Source organism: Sapajus apella, unplaced genomic scaffold (assembly GCF_009761245.1).
Source record: "Sapajus apella isolate SASKATOON/1434 unplaced genomic scaffold, GSC_monkey_1.0 scaffold96, whole genome shotgun sequence".
Lineage (NCBI taxonomy): Eukaryota > Metazoa > Chordata > Mammalia > Primates > Cebidae > Sapajus > Sapajus apella.
Genome location: NW_022437036.1, coordinates 6,892,832 through 6,909,540, shown reverse-complemented (window position 1 = coordinate 6,909,540; position 16,709 = coordinate 6,892,832). Strand labels below are relative to the sequence as shown.

Below are 16,709 nucleotides of genomic sequence, written 5' to 3'. Positions count from 1 at the left end.
CATGCTTGCTCACACACAGACCCCTGCACATTTGCTCACACACACTCAAACAGATGCACACTCCAACAGGCAGGCTTGCGTGCGCGGACACACACACTCACAAATATTGTCACACACACCACTTTCCACACAGCCAGCACGCCGGGACAGGGCTGCTGCCCTCCTGAGAGTTGCCTGTGCCCTACCCCAGGTGCTCATGAGCCCTTCCCGGAGCAGTGACCCCAGATCCTCAGACCTGCTGGGGGAGCCACGGACCCACCAGGTTGCTGTAACTTTCCCAGAGGCCTGTGAATCCTGGCAGGGCCAGAGGGCAGTGAGGGCCCCAGGCTGGGACATGGCCCGGCAGGGATCAGTCAGCCCAGCTGGGAGGGCCCCACTCTGACCCCTCCTCCACACAGACCCGGCCAGAGGACAAGCACAGGCACTGACACTTCCAAACCACCACCTGCACCCGTTACAACCACCTTCTCTCTGCACAGACTCCGGGGAGAGGCCAGTCTGCTTTCCTCCTTCAGTCTGCACTGGGCCCTGGGGAGCAGGTGCTGTTGCGATGATGCCCTCTTGACGAAGAGGGAACTGGGCTCCAGGGCGTGGGGGCTGCCAAGATTGGCACAGGACCCAAGCTGGTGGGAATCCACACCAACCTCCTGACCCTCCCCTCCCGGGTGCCCTGAGTTGGTGAGAGAACACCCAGCCCCTAGGCAGGGAGGACAGGCGCCCGGCTGCCCAGGCCTGGGAGGGGTAGAGCCCTGCCCACCTGGGGTGAACATGGCACTCCAGGAAGTTGGCAAACTCCCTGGGCCTTGGAGAGGCGTGAGGGCAGGGGTGAGTGAATGTATAGGATTTGTGGGGAGGTGCTCAGCTCTCCACGCTGTGAAACAGATGCTCAGAGAACTCCCCACGAGGCTGATGGGAGGGCGGGTGGGGGAAGGGACAACGCCCGTCACGTAGAAGTAACGACTTGGGCGGTGGGATGGCTCCTGTCTGCGGGCACCCACGTGCCGGCTGTGTTCCTCCTGTACACATCTATTAGTTTCTTTGGCCCTGACAGTCACCCTACGAGGCAGGCACTATTGCCACCCCCCTTTACAGAGGGGAAACTGAGACACAGAGCAGTTAGGTCAGGGGCCTGCCTGAGCTAGTGAGCAGCAAAGCCTGGGTGCAGACCTGGGCAGCTTCCCTGCAGACCCAGAGCCTCCCCTGCACAGATGGCCATGAGCCTGGCAGCGTAAAACCCATGCCCCTTCCCTTGGTTCCTGCCTGGTCACCCCTGCCTCAACCTGAGACACCCCCCACTGCTCCCCAAGTCAGTGGAAACCTCAGTTCTTCCCCGTAGATGAAGGGGATGGAGGCAAAGGGAGGCCTGGAATTGGGGGGTTGTAAAATTGGTGCCCTGGAATTTGCTGGAAGCAGAAAAGCCCCCCATAAAAGTCTTCCAATCCCTCATATTTGGTTTCACGAGCCAGTCGTCCGGGAAATGGCTAAGTGCAGCTCAGCATCAAAGCAACGGCCTCCGCACCCCCAGTCCCAGCCTGGCAGGCGGTCAGGCGTGGGGAAGGCCAGGGCCCGGCCACCAATCCTGTCTTTTGCTGGTGGCTGCAAGACGCTGAGTGACCATGTGCAGCCCAGGATGACTCTCTTGGGTATGTGGCCCTCCCGGCCAGGGCCACAAGTAGTCTAAAGACAGAAGGACAGAGACCTGGGCCCTCTGCCTCTGTGGACACACAGACCCAGTGGCCTGCCTCGGGCTTGGCCAGAACCCTGACCTGCACTGCACCGTTCATTTCCCTCTTCATTTCCCTCCACAGCAAGTTCACCCCACTCTGGGTTTCCTCACCAGAATAAAAGTCCCCACTGCTCAGATTGCCCAGTCAGCTCCTGATGGGTGAGGGCAGGATGGGGAAGGTGGGGAGTGAGCAGGTGCTGGAGTCTGGCAGAACAGGCTGAGAGTCTTGGCTAAACACATTCATTCATTCATTCATTCATTCAAGTGTCTCTGGAATGCCGGCTAGGAGCGATGTTCAGTAAGTCTCAGCTGGTGGGGATAGTAACACCTGCCTCGCAGGGTGGCTGCATGGATTAATTAATTGCCTATGGTAATCAAAATGCCCATTTAAGGTCAGGTTCAGTTCAAACCTCAGCTCTACTGCTTACTAGATGGGGTGTTCTCAAGATGGGCAATTTGAACCTGGTGAGGCCAGAGTCCCCTGTTATTCAACCAAACACCCACCTACGTGTTGCTGCAACGGCGTTTAGTAGATGTGATCAAAGCCCATCCTCAGCTGACTTTAAGTAAAGGAGCGTGGCCTGGATGACCCAGGTGCACCTGAGCCAGTCGGTGGGAGGGCCTTAGAGCCGGCAGAGGCTCCCTGCAGAAGAAGAAATTCCTCCTGTGACAGCGGCCTGAGCAGTGCCCAAGAGACCCAGCCTGTCCTCACCACCTCCCACACCTCCCAACTTGCCTGGCCAGGCCCCACAATCGCCTAAGCCAGTTCCCTCCAATAAATCCCTTAATATCTGCCTCCTACTGGCTCTGTTTCTCTGGTTGAACTCTGACTGATACAGGGGAATTGGGCAAGTTATTCAGCCATAGTTTCCCCAGCTGTAAAAATGGGAGTAACAATCTCCCATTAAGAGAGTGGAATCTACATAATGACCGCCTGATCATTTTCTAGAACAAATTAAGCTACTTCCTGACTCTGAATCTTTGTGGTTGCTGTTCCTTTTACCTGAAGTGTCTCTGGCTTTCTTTGTGATGGGCTTCCATCTTTCAGAACTTACTTGAAGGTCACCTCCTCCAGGAAGCTCTCCCTGACCACCCTGGCCAAAGTAGCACTCTTTCCATTACTCTTGGTCAAATCACCCTGTTTTTTTTTTTTTTTTTTTTTTTTTTTTCCTCATTTCAAGTTTTAATCAAAGCTTGTATATAAGGTTACTTTATTCCTGCATCTTCTCAATTGTTTCTTCCTTGTATTTGCCCTTTTCCTTTCCTACTTGGCGAGATTTGGCTTTCCGTTCAAGGATCTTTTTGCGGTCTTTGTCCAGTTTTAGCCTAGTGATAACCACCTTGCTGGGGTGAATGCCTGCATGGACAGTCGTGCCGTTAGCCTTTTCCCGCTGCACCCGTTCAGTGTAGATTACGGATTTCTTCCTGTACACCTGGACCACTGTGCCAATCTGCTGACCTTCATAGTGTCCTCGTACAACCTGAACTTCATCATCCTTTCGGATGGGCATGGATCGCAGGTTGTACTTCTGTCTCAGCTCTTTGGAAAGAGGGGAGGACATAATCTTCCTGCGAATGTGGGAAGGTGCATTGAAATGCCTTTTGCGATTCTTGCTTCGGTCGGAAGTCACAAAGGGATTGAATTTCATTTTGGCAGCTCCCGCTTGGGCGATGGCCGCAAAAGGGAAGAGCCAAGTCACCCTGTTTAATTCTTCTGCTGCCCTTAGCCTGGTTGAATTGTTTCAGTATTATACTGATGGATTTAGATATACTTAGATAACTGGTCAACTTGTTTACTGCTCATCTCTTCTTCTAACCCAATGTTTCTTAATTTTTTAAAAAATTAATGTTTCTCCTCCACCTTGGAAGCTTTTTATTTTTATTTTTATTTTTTTGAGATGGAGTTTTGCTCTTGTTGCCCAAGCTGGAGCGCAATGGCATGGTCTTGGCTCACTGCAACCTCTGTCTCCCAGGTTCAAGTGATTCTCCTGCCTCAGCCTCTTGAGTAGCTGGGATTATAGGTGCCCACTATCATACCTGGCTAATTTTTGTATTTTTAGTAGAGATGAGGTTTCACCATGTTGGCCAGGGTGGTCTTGAACTCCTGACCTCAGGTGATCCGCCCAAAGTGTTGGGATTATAAGCGTGAGCCACCACGTCCAGCCAGGGAAGCTTTTTAGACATATTTTTCTTATTTATCTCCCCATAAAATGCTGATGCCACACATACACTGTCTGCTTATCCACCATGTGTATATCTATGCTTCCTACATGAAAACACTGAGATTCCTTTGGCCTCTCAGGAGCCTGCTGTCACTCCCCATCAACAGCCACTCAACACTCATAACTTGGTCTAAGACAGCCGTGTCGGGGCCCCGGGAGCAGGTTAGAGTGATAGGCTGCCCTGTTGCATGGCTCTAGCCTCTACATCTTCACCTGCATCTTTGGGAGGAATTGCTCCAGACTTCACAGTTCCTTGCTCATCTTGGTACCCCAGAGCCTCCCTCAGAGCCTGGCACGCGGACACTCTATATATGTTTTTCTTTCCAAATTCTTGTCCCCCTCTTCTCCTCTGCCTCTCACCCCCTGCTTCTCCAACAGAAGTAGGGCTGCCTTAAGGCCAAAGCCACAGATATTGAAAGATCAGAGACTCGCAGGTCTGAATGATCCAAGTCCACACCATCCGCCTTCAGGCTGTGAGCAGAAACCTCTGCACAGGAGGGAGGGCGGGCACCTGGTTCTTTCCACGTACAAGACACAGGCACACGTTTTCACCTCAGCACCATTTTACCAAAGAGACAAAGCTTGGTCTCCTTTTCTTCCCCTAACTCAGAACCTAACAGCTACTATACCAAGTCTCTAAAAGAAGACAGGAAACGTCTGTTCTTGATACATGGAGGTAATGGGCATAAGGCTGCCAGATAAAACACAGGATGCCCAGTTAAACTTAAATTTCAGAAAAATGACAAACCGCGTTTTAGTATAAAAGTATGTCCCATATATTGCATGAGATATACTAAAAAAATTATTCATTGTTTATCTGAACATCAAAATTAGCTAGCTTATAGTTTTACCTGCATGGGATATACTTATGCTAATGACAAATAATGTTTTAGTATAAGTATGTCCCACATATTGCATGAGATATACTAGAAAAATTATTCATTGTTTATCTGAACATCAAAATTAGCTAGCTTATGTTTTTACTTGCATGGGGTATACTTATGCTAAAAGAGCATTTGTTGTTTATCTAAAAATCATGTTTAATTGGGAGTGTCATATTTTTATCTGCTAAATCTGGCAACCCAAAAGGGACAGGAGTGGCTACATAATTATTAAGAATTATTAGGAATTTCCAGATGGTGCCAGGAGAGTTTTAAACTAAGCCTGGAGACCTTGTGAGCATGGGCCTTGTGCGGCCGCCCGAGTTACACGCCCTGGAAGACAGCCACTCCGAGCCCTGCCCACCCTCCCTCCGGCCACATGGAGGGAATGTCCCAGCCACTTCCGCTCTCTGTCAAGCAGGACAGGGGATATCTCACCTTGAGAGGTGACAGAATTCAGGTGATATCTCAACAACCTAAGGGAGAAAGGTGAGCTCAAGAGTTTCCCACCTGCTCCCATCCCATTCATGTCCGATAGGCGGCAATTTTGAGTCTTGCTGTATCTGTGCTTGCTATCATAAGCTGCTTCAAATCCCTCAGGAAAGCAGCTTTAGATAAAGATAATTCCTAAAGAGGCCATGGGCATGGGATTAGGGGGAGTACGAGGGCCTCAGCTGTTTCTGTAATGATTTAATCCTTTTAAAAACAAGTCTGAGACAGAGAGGGCAGCATGCTAAACGAGCAAGTTGGATGACGGGAACAGAGGGATTCACGTGAGTAACTAAAGGTTTATTTAAAAAAAAAAAAAAAAAGCGTGGGCCACACACTTGATCTAACAAGGGTCCTCCCTATCGGCAAGGCACGGCCAGCCGACTGGCCCAGGTTATACCTCTATGACTCAGACCTCTGTTTTCACATCTTGCCTGGATGAACCCCCAGCTATAAGAGCAAGAAACTTTGTTCGCTGGTCAGTTCTAAATGTTCACATTGTTTGCCAACGTTAGAAGTTAACTGTTGCATAAGGATCTAGTATCCAGAATATATCAATAAAGCGATCACAGGTCAACAACAAAAAGACAAATGAGTCCATTACAAAACGGACAAAGGACTTCCACGGGCATTTCTCCAAAGAAGATAAACAAATGGACAGCAAACACATGAGAAGATGCCAAACGCTGTTAGTCATTAGGGAAATACCAATCAGAACCACAACAGGATGTCTCTTCGCCCCACGGGAGATGGCCATAATCAAGGGAATGGAAAGAACAAGTGCTGGTGAAGATGTGGTGAGATTTGAACCCTCGGATGCTGTTGGTGGGAATTAAAATGGTGCAATCACTGGGTCAAACACCCTGGTGGTTCCTCAGAACGTTAAAGTTAAAATTAACATATGACCCAGCAATTCCACTCTAAGATACACATGCAAAAGAATTGCAACCTGATTCTCAGACAAATCCACATATGCACCTGTTCAGAGCAGCATTGGTCACTGGAACTAAAAACTGGAAGCAGCCTAATGTCCAACAGCTGATGAATGGATACACAAAATGTGGTCCATGCGTACCAGAATAGGCCACAAAATATGACTCAGCCACAGAAAGACACAAAATTCAGCCACAGAAAGGAAGAAAATACTAATACAGTTATAACATGGATGAACCTTGAAAACATTATGCTGGCCAGGTGCAGTGGCTCATGCCTATAATCCCAGCACTTTGGGAGGTCGAGGCGGGCAGATCACCTGAGGTGAGGAGTTCAAGCCCAGCCTGGTCAACAGAGTGAAACTCTGTCTCTACAAAAATACAAAATTAGCTGGGTGCAATGGCAGGTGCCTGTAATCCCAGCTAACACAACTCTGATTGCAGGGTTATTGTGTCAGTCCACCTGCATTGCTATAATGGAATACCTAAGAATGGGTAATTTATACAGAAAAAGCTTACAGGCTGTACAGGAAGCATGGTGCCAGCATTTGCTTCTAGTGAGGCCTCAAGAAGCTTCCAATCATGGCAGAAGGGGGGGGCAGCCTATCAAATGGCAAGACAGAGAGCAAGAGAGAGACACAGAGGTGTCTGGCTGTTGTGAAAAACCAGCTCTTGGATGAACTACCAGAGCGAGCACTCACTCATCACCATGAGAGGCACCGAGCCATTCATGAGGAAGCTGTCCCCACGACCTAAGCTTCTCCTACCAGGCCCACCTCCAATACTGGAGGTCACATATCACATAAGATTTGCAGGAGACACATCCTAAACCATATCACAAGGGCTAGAAACCCGACTCACAGCGGCTTAAGCAGGAGAAGAACTTCACTGGCTCCTGGGGTTGGAAAGTTGGGGAGGGGCATTTGGCTTCAGACATGGCTGAACACAGGGCTCAGATTAGAGTTTGGCAAACTTAGCAGTGCTGATATTCAGGACAGGGTCAGCCTCTGATGATGTGGAATGTGTCTTCAGGCTCTGTCCATCTCCACTTCCACTCTGTGTCAGCCTCACCATCTTCCCCATGGATTTGCTTCCTCGTGGAGTCCAGGAGGGAGCCAGGCTTATACCACGCCCATTCTGGCAGTCCCGGGGCAGGATTCTGATTGCTGGGTCCCCCTAGGATCATGCCACCCCTCCACCTGATTATATGAAGAGAAAGAAGGATCAGGGCCAGCATGGGGACACTGCCCATGCCTGACTGGAGCAGGCAGGTTTGCTGACATGGAGCAGGTGTGAGAAGCTCACCAGGGCCAAACAAAGTGGCAGAAAAGCAGTTTCTCAGAGGAAAACTGGGTGCTGTCATAAGAAAAACAGGGAAACAGACCCTGGGCACGTAAAGAAAAAGAGATTTCTGATTTTATCAACTCCCAAATAGACAGAGCTTCACAAAGCAAGCTGACCTGCTAAAATTGAGACACGGCCGGGCACGGTGGCTCACGCCTGTAATCTCAGCACTTTGGGAGGCACAGGCAGGTGGATTACCTCAGGTCAGGAGTTCAAGACCAGCCTGGGCAATGTGGTGAAACCCTGTCTCCACAAAAAATGCAAAAATTAGCCAGGTGTGGTGGTGGGCGCCTGTAATCCCAGGTACTCAGGAGGCTGAGGCAGGAGAATCGCTTGAACCTGGGAGGTGGAGGTTGCAGTGAGTCAAGATTGTGCCATTGCACTCCAGCCTGGATGACAAGAGCAAAACTTCGTCTCAAAAAAGAAAATTGAGATAGAATTCACATACCATACCGTTTACCATTTTACAGTGTAGAATTCAGCGGTGTTTTGCATGCTCACAAGGCTGTGCAGGGTGGCCGCTGTGGGAGCAGATGAGCTCGCAAGACCTTGCAGGCGGCAAGAGCCCAGCTCGCTCTAGTCCCACACACAGCGTCCGGCTCTGACTAGGCCACACTCCCAAGTCTGTTTCACAGATGAGGAAACTGAGGCTCAGACTAGAAAATAACTCACCGAAGATCACCCACCCACTTCACGGAGTGTTCATGGAGCATTCAAAAGCACTACAGCTCTCTCTCCCTGAGGGCGCCTCCCTGCCTTCTCAGAGTTAGGGCTGGCCATGAGATTCGCTGAGGCCACATTCTCTTTTCCCTCTGGCCTGGTTACTGGTCACATTTAAGAGGATGACTGCTCTGTCTGTCTGGGTCTCTGAGTGACCATGGTAGCACGGTCTCTCTGCCAGCCTGCAAGAGGCATGTGATGTATGTGTGTGACGAGAGACACCTCAGTTTTTGAAACCATAGAGACGTTGGGCTTGGTTGCCACTGCAGATCACCTAACCCATTCTGGCCGATACGCTCACACGACCAAGAGATCAGAGCTAAGATTTATACCCGAGCCTGGGGCCCAGGCCTCAGGCCATAACCACTGGCTTTGATAGATTTGAGAGTGCGGGGCTTTCGGGGCCATCGCCGGGGCTTCTGAGGCCCCATTGGTGAGGAGCTCTGAGTGTCTGCTCATGACCATGAAGGCAGGCATGGCAGGTGCAGTGCCAGGGTGACCTGTCAGCAGCCCACCCCTTGCATCATAATCCCCCATCTCCAGTGTGGAAGGGCCCGAGGATGCCATGGGTTAGCCCTCCATGAGCAAGCTCTGCTGTGGCATCATGGCTGTTTGAGCTGAAGGGACCCTGACCTAACAACAAGGCCAGCTGGGAAATGGGACGAGGCCCTTTCTGGAAAAAGAGATTCAAAGCCTAAAGGCAAGTTGACGTGAGGGAGATTCTCGATTGCTGGCTTCAAAATGGAAGGGGCCATGGAGCTAGGAATGAGGGGGCCATCAGGAGCTGAGCGTGACCCTGACGCCAGCAAGACCAAGGCCTGACACCACAGGGATGGCATGCTGCCCAACCACGAGCTTGGAAGGCCAGAGGAGCACGCAGGCTGCCGACACCTTGCCTTCAGCCTGGCGAGACCGGAGGCAGGGAACCTGGTCACACTGTGTGGAACTCCTGACCTCCGGAGCTGATGGGTAGCCAAACAACGTTTTAAGCCACCAAGTTTATGGCAATTTGTTACACAGCATTGAAAACAGATACAAAAGTGTGTGTGTTGAGCATGGGAAGAATCGCCCGGAAGACCCAGCTCCTCCTCTGTCCTTGGGTCCCATTTTCCCAGTACCCCCTCGATCAGCACACCTGGAGCCTGGAGACGCCCCAGCCCCACCTCTATTCCTGGCCGCTGCTCTCATTCTCTTATTATTCCCTTGAATACCTGTTTCACTAATGCGCCATGTGACAGACAGCTCTCCCTGCAAGGGGTGCAAATGCAGGCTCCTAGTCAGAGCTGGAAACACTGGGCCGAGTGGGCACGAAGAATGCCAGCTCTTGCCAACACTGGTGAATGAGGTTTTTTAGTCTCAAACAAAGCTCTCCCTTTGAGGATTAACTGCCGACAGGGAGCTCTTTGTTTTGAGTAGAATTTAAGATTATTGCTGAGGTAGAAACGGGAGAAAGGTGACACCATCAAGATCACGCCGTGCAAATCCAGGATTACAGAAAACATCATTTTTTAAAAAATTGTCGTCAAATATGGACGCAGATCGTGCTGACACTCTAAAATGTCCACTTGATTTGTGACCAAGTTTTCGGTCTCACGTTTCCCGGGCAGGTGATGCCTTCACAGGTATACATAAATAGCTGGGCGCAGTGACTCAAACCTGTAATCCCAGTGCTTTGGGAGGCCGAGGTGGGTAGATTGTCTGAGGTCAGGAGTTCAAGACCAGCCTGACCAATATGGTAAAACCCTGTCTCTACTAAAAATACAAAGAAAAATTAGCCGGGCATGGTGACAGGAGCCTGTAGTCCTAGCTACTCAGGAGACTGAGAGAGGAGAATTGCTTGAACCCAGGAGGCAGAGGTTGTCGGGAGCTGAGATCACGCCACTGCACTCCAGCCTGGGTGACAGAGCGAGACTCTGTCTCAAAAAAAAAAAAAAAAAAAAGAAAAGAAAAAGATATACATGGATGTATGTAGATCCTGGCGCACAGAAAGGCCTATTCTCATTTGCTAGCTTTTCAGTTCTTAGAAAAATGGAAAACAAATCCTTGAGCTACATATAGCGCATGTGTTATTCCCGAGGGAGAAGACCCTGGAGACAGGAGAAGCGTGGGTGACTCCAAGACAGGGATAAATGCTTCCATCCAGAAGCTAGCCCTGGCTGGTGTCCACGACACTGACAACATGCCCCCGGACCTCCCGACCGGAGCAGAGCTGGCCGGGGGAAGGCCCTGCCTTGCTGCTCGCATTCCCACAGGGCTGCCACTCTCACTCTCTGAGTAAACTCCAGGTCCCACTTGGACCACGGTCCCCACCTCCTGGCTTTCCTGCTGTGTCTCCACCTTGCCTCCTGCTCCCTCCACCGCAGCCTCGCTGTGCCTGGAACGCGCTGGGCACGTTCCCACCTGAGGACCTTGGCACAGTCATCCCATTCACCCGGGATCCTGCTCCTCCAAATATCCGCCTGGCGGACCCCATTTCTTCCAACTTGTGCTCAAGAACCACGACCGTCACTTCCTCAGAGGGCTCCTGCCACCCTCATCTCTTCTGGGTGCACAACCTCACCTCTCAGGCTTAATTCTCAGTTCTCTCCTCTTGGGAGTGGAAGCTCTACACTTGGATTCACATCAGTCCTGGCCTCATCAGAGCATTCAGACCAGCGGAGAGACAGGGACAACACGGTACAACCAGCCGCGGTCCCTGCCCTCCTGGGACTCCCACTTGGGGACAAGTCCTGGACACTAGGCTGGGAGAGAGGGCGGGAGAGTCAGCAGGGGGGGCGTGGGGCTGGCCTGTTCCCCCTCCTCCAGCCTGCACTTGCCAAGAGGCCTGAGGCCGGGTTCCGAGCAGCCGTGTGGCTGAGCATCTTCCTGGTAACGATTTGGGGCCGCTTGATTTGTCATCTCTGCCTTTCGAAGTTCATAGGCGTGGGCTCTGAGCCTCAGTCACTCCTCAGTGATCTCAGCTCAGGGAAGGGAGTCACGACACACTGAATCCGAAACAGCCGAAAACCAACAGTGGGAAGCGGACTCTCATGACAAGCGCTGGTGCTAAGGACTGGACTCGGTCTGCAGCCAGACCAGGCACTTGACACCTGCTCTCTCCTCTCTAAAGGGATTTTTCATCTTGATGAGCTTTCACTGCACGTGAAGCTTTTCTCCTTTGACGTGCAACATAAGTTTGACCACTAATGGAAAGAGAAGACGCTCCTTTTTTAATGAAACTGAGCATCACTTACTGAGGTCGAATTTATGTATAGTCAAGGTATAGTTCTGTGAGTTTTGACAAACATCCACAGTTGCAAAATCATCTCCCATAACCAAGATGCAAAGGGTTCTACCCCCTCAAATCCCATCAATTTCATGCTGTCTTATTTAACCCTCTCAGGAACCCTAAGGAGCTACTGAACTGTCAGCACAGAGAGGGCAGGACTGTGTCCTCATGGACACCCCGACTTCCCACTGCCCAGCAGCGTCTGGCATATAACTAGTGCTCACTACATGTTTGTCAAATGACTGAATGAGTGATATTGATATTATTGTTATGGGCAGTTTACAGATGAGGAAACTGAGGTTTAAGAGCATAAATCCTGTGATTAATAAGATATGGGTCCCGGATGCAATTGCAAGTCTGTTGTTTGTATCTGCCCCCTGTCACAATTGGGGGCCCTTCGACCCAGAATTCCTTATGGAGGACCCCCAAAGGCCTGCACTGGGGTCTCTGTGCAGCCTCACGGGAAGCCAGCCTAAAACCTGGAAACCTTAACCTCCATCTGCTGTGGCTTCTCAGGTTCAGGGACATTATGTAGAGGATGCTTGTGGGGCTGGGGTGGGAATGGGGCAGACTGACCTTCCTGACCATGGGGTGGGAGGAGGAGTCCTAAACTGGAACTCTGTGTCCTCAGGTTCAGTCCTGACTATGGAGTGCCTTGCTGTGTGACCTCATGCAAGTACTACGGCCTTTCTGGGTTCCAGTTTCTTCAACCACAAAATGAAAGATGGGCTCCAACCTAAAGGGGTGAAAGAATCCTAATGGCTCTGCTCATCTGGTTCTGTATTTGTCAGGACTTTCTTGGTTGCAAGTGATGGAAAATCCCACTTGTGCTGGCTTAGGGAAGGACAAGAGAGGATTTTTCTGGCTAACCGAGGAGTTTTGGGGGAGTGTTCTGATTCAGGCATGGCTTGATCCAGGGACTCTGACAAAATCATCCAGTCAGTCTCTGTCTCTGCCTCTGTCTGTCGGTCAGTCTATCCCTCTCTCCTTCTCTCTTTCTCTGTTGTTTCTTCCTCCACTCTGGGCTCTTCTCTCCTGTGTATTGGCTCCATTCTCACATAGGCGATCACCCTTGGGATGGTGGATGGTTTCCAGCAGCCCAGGCCTCCACCATGTCTTCCCTGAGCCCCCAGCAGGAATGGCAACTCCCTTCACCCCAGAGTTCAGGCAAAGGGTCCGTAGCAGCTCTGATTGGACAAACATGGGTCACAGGCTCATCCCTGACCTATCACTGTGGCCAAAGAAGCAGCGTTCACTGATTAGCCAAGCTGGTGTCACAGGAGCACACCTGGCTATGAGGGTGTGGGTGACGTGAGCCACACCATGAAACTGGAAGAAGAGCAGTTTTCCAGAAAAAAAAAAAAGACCTGGAATCATTTCTAGACTAAGGGGAATAGCTGCTGGGCAGGGAAACATTTTGAAAAATTATTACAGAGTCTGAATGGCACCTTGTCCAACTGAGACCAAGGAGATTTGCCTGTGTTTATTGTTTCTCTGGCGGGTCCAGAGAAACCCTCTGGGTGCTAGGGGTCCCCCAGCTCCAAAGCCAGCCAGGAGTGGCCCGCACTGTCACTGCACACCCGGGGTCAGTTCACATCCTCTCTCTCTTCTTCCATGTTCCGATCTGAAAAATGGTCTTCCCGTGTTCCCCCCACACCTCAGGAAAGCAGTCCATGCTTACTTCCTCAAAGGCGGCCGAAGTATGAGGCTTTTCTTGCTGGGCCCTGAGGTCACACCTGCCCTCAGCGGAAACTGAGAAACTCCTAATAATTTTCGCTAAAGATGGTGGTTCAAGGTTGTGTGAGTATCCTCTGCCTGCTGTAATAAATTACTACAAAATAAATGGCTTAAAGCAACACAAATCTATTTTCTGACAGTCCAAACCCCAAAATGCTTCTCACTGGGTGCCTAGCATGGTGCCAGCAAGGCTGTGTGGCTTCGGGAGGCTCCGAGGGGAATCCGTTTCCCTGTCTTTTCCAGCTTCTTGAGGCCCCTTCCTCCACCTTCAAAGCCAGTAGCACAGCATCTTCAGATCTTTCTCCAGGTCTCGCACCTCTGCTCCCCACTTATAAGGACTCCTGTGGTGACACTGAGCCCTGTCAGACCATCCGGGACAATCTTCACGTCAGGAACCATCGAACTTGACCCCATCAGCAAAGCCCCTTCTGCTACGTAAGACGAAACATGTGCAGGGCCTGGGACGTGGATGTCTTTGGGGTCATTATTCTGTCAACCACAGAAGTCATTCTATTCATTCCCCTACCACCTGCTCCTCCACCCAGACCTGCTCCTCTACCCATTCTACAAGACAAAATTTACTTTGTTCTTGTAGAATGGACTTACAGTGGATTAGGACAGAGTAGAAATTCCACACATTCCCACAAGCACACACAAACACAAACAAACACAGAGGCTTCTCGCCTTCTCTAGATTGCCAGCAGTGCACGGCACACACAAAAATTCATTCATTCAGCAACTATTTGTGAAGCACCTACTATATGCTTGACACTGAACTTGACACTGGGGCTGCCATGGAGATGAAGACAGGGTCACCCTCAGGGAGCTGACAGGCCAGTGCAGGACAGAAACATCAAACCAAAGCAACACGTCCAGACCTGTGAAGGAAATGAGAAGAAACAAACAAGAAACCTCACAAATAAGTACGGATTCATTAATCAATCTACTCAGCCAATACTTATTAAAGGCCTACTATGTCCCAGCCATGTGCGAGCCACTAGTGAATGGGGCAGAGCCAGCCTGTGTCCTTGTCCTCATGGGGTGTATACTGTCATGTGCAAAACAACAATTAAACATGAGACAGCAATGGAGACTGGCTAGGAGGAGGAGCCACCCAGAACGGGCATGTTGACAAAGGGGAGTAGTGAGCTGTGTATGTTACCCCTAGCTGAGTAACACGCCACCCCCAAACTTACTGCTTTAAAACAACTGCCATTGCATTTCTCAGGAGTGTATGGGTCATCTGGAAAGTTCTGCTGATCAAGGCTGGGCTTGAACTTGTGTCTGTGGTCAGCTGGAGAGATCAGCTGGGGCTAGCAAGTCTAAAACGGCCTGGCTTATATGCACAGTGGTAGCTGGCTGTCAGCCCGTCGGCTGGGGACCCTCCAGCAGGCTAGCTGGGGTTTGCTTACCCAGTGGAGGCGGGGCCCAAGAGATAACAGCAGAAATGTGCATGGCATCTTCTGGCACAGCATCTATTCCACTACATGCCATTGTCCAAAGCAAGACACAGGCCAGCCCATGTTCCAGGAGAGCAGGATAGACCCCACCCGTCGATGAGTGCAACAGCATAGTCACACTACCAACAGTAAGGTCAGAGGGAGTGGTGGGGCACGTGGCTGTTTAAAAATTCTACTGCTAGGAAGATGACGGCAGAAAGCTGCCCAGGGATTTTTCTCTCTCTCTGCACCTGTATCACTCACATTCCGTATCTGACCATCGGGAAATTCTTCCTCTCTCTGCCCCTGCTTTCTTCTTCTTCCTCCACTTTCTTCTTCCTCCACTTTCTTCTTCCTCTTCTGATTCCAGCCTAGGACACCTGTGCTGAGCAAATCTGCCACCGTGAAGCTGAGAAAAGACCCACGAGGCTCCCAACAGGCTCCCACATTCCCAGCACTGGTGGCTCCTGGCACCTGATGCCAGCATGCTGGACCTCAAGGGAGCCACAGGACTTCTCCGCTCGGCTCTTGGTTTTTCAACCCCCAAGTCATCAAAGCTTCCACGGAAATGGCCAGGAAAGCCCCTGTAGCCCTTTTGTAGTGCTGATTTCTGGGTTGGCCTGACCAGCAAGGATCTTTCCAGATTTGCAGTAAAATCTGACCTTCAATTCAACCCGGCTTAATGAGTACGTGCGGCTCACAAAGGCCCGGCACAGTCCCCAGAGCTGCTTTGGGGTGAGGCCTCTAGCCACCGGGCCAGCCCTTCCCCGTGATCTCAGTGCCCCCTCCCAGTCCCCACAGAGCCAGCAGTGGCAGCTGTGGGGCTGCAGTTTGGGAAACACACTGAGGCAGGAGGTGGAAATGCTGAGAGCTGGAGCAAACCCGGCTGCTGGGAAGTCCCCGCAGGGCCGGCCACACTTCCGGGAGGCCCAGAGGGTCCCAGGCTCTTTGCTTGCACAATGTAATGAGGCTGTTAAGGGGATGGGCCCTCGCCTGAGACAGCCTGGGTTCAAGGTCCTGCCCTGCTGCTCACCAGCTTGTGATTGGAACACGTGGCTCATCCTCTCTGAATGCATACTGGCCATCCTCAAGATGGGGTTAAGGGCATCCACCGCCCAGGCTCACTGTGAGGGTGAAAGAAAAGCCACGAGGAAAGCTCAATAAATATTAGCTCTAATTGTTATTGCAGGCTTGGGGCACACCTCACTAATTTGGAAGGCGCAGCGCGGAGGAACCACGCCCAGCCCAGCAATGAGAAAGCTTGTGCTGTAGTTCCAGTTCTGGTACTGAGACACTCTGCAGACACACCCTGGAAAAAAGGGCTCAGCCCCTGTATCAAGGAGGAGAGAGGTCTAGGGCGTGGTGCTTGGTCTCATTATGCCAACTGCACCCCCCAATCGCCCACCAACGGCCAGGCCCTGGGCTGGGCCCATCCTCTGCGTCATCACCACAGCCCTTGCCCATTTCACAGGAGATTGGGAGGTGGGGCCCAGCCAGGAGTCACCCCCGGCCTTGTCCCCCAGCCCTCAGCTCTGCATGTTTGTAGCTGTGTCGTCAAGCTCTGAGCACTTAGGCTATAAATGGAGCTCAGCCTTTGAGGGCTGGGGCCGCTGCTGCTCCTGCAAACAGCTCATGCTCCCAGTCTAGAAAAGGCCTTCAGAAGACAACAGCGCCAGCTGAAGAGACGGGAGCAAGCCCGCGCAGGAAGGCAGTCTCCAGCTGACCACCGTTCCGTGAGGCGGCCTGAGCAGGCTTCTCTATGCACACGTCACGGTGACAGCGCCAAGGGCAGCAGCAGCCCTGCGGGTCTCGGAGGGCTTGGCTCAGCGTGTGCGTGTGCGGGGCCCTGCGCCGTCTTCGGGCCGCGTGTGCGTGTGCGGGGCGCTGCGCCGTCTTCGGGCCGCGTGTGCGTGTGCGGGGCGCCATCTTCCGGCCCGCGTGTGCGTGTGCG

The 16,709-nt window shown here is 51.5% G+C and overlaps 1 protein-coding gene across 1 annotated transcript; it reads right to left on the bottom strand.

Annotated features, from left to right (window-relative positions):
- Positions 1 to 2,896: 2,896 nt before the first annotated feature.
- On the bottom strand, positions 2,897 to 3,412 carry LOC116535723 (60S ribosomal protein L26-like). The gene has a single exon (XM_032257042.1). The coding sequence runs from the start codon at positions 3,373 to 3,375 to the stop codon at positions 2,938 to 2,940; it is 438 nt and encodes a 145-aa protein (XP_032112933.1). The 5' UTR covers positions 3,376 to 3,412; the 3' UTR covers positions 2,897 to 2,937.
- Positions 3,413 to 16,709: the final 13,297 nt, after the last annotated feature.

Coding starts and splice junctions, on each gene's coding strand:
- LOC116535723 (XM_032257042.1), bottom strand. CDS start 3,375: ATGAAATTCAATCCCTTTGTGACTTCCGACCGAAGCAAGAATCGCAAA.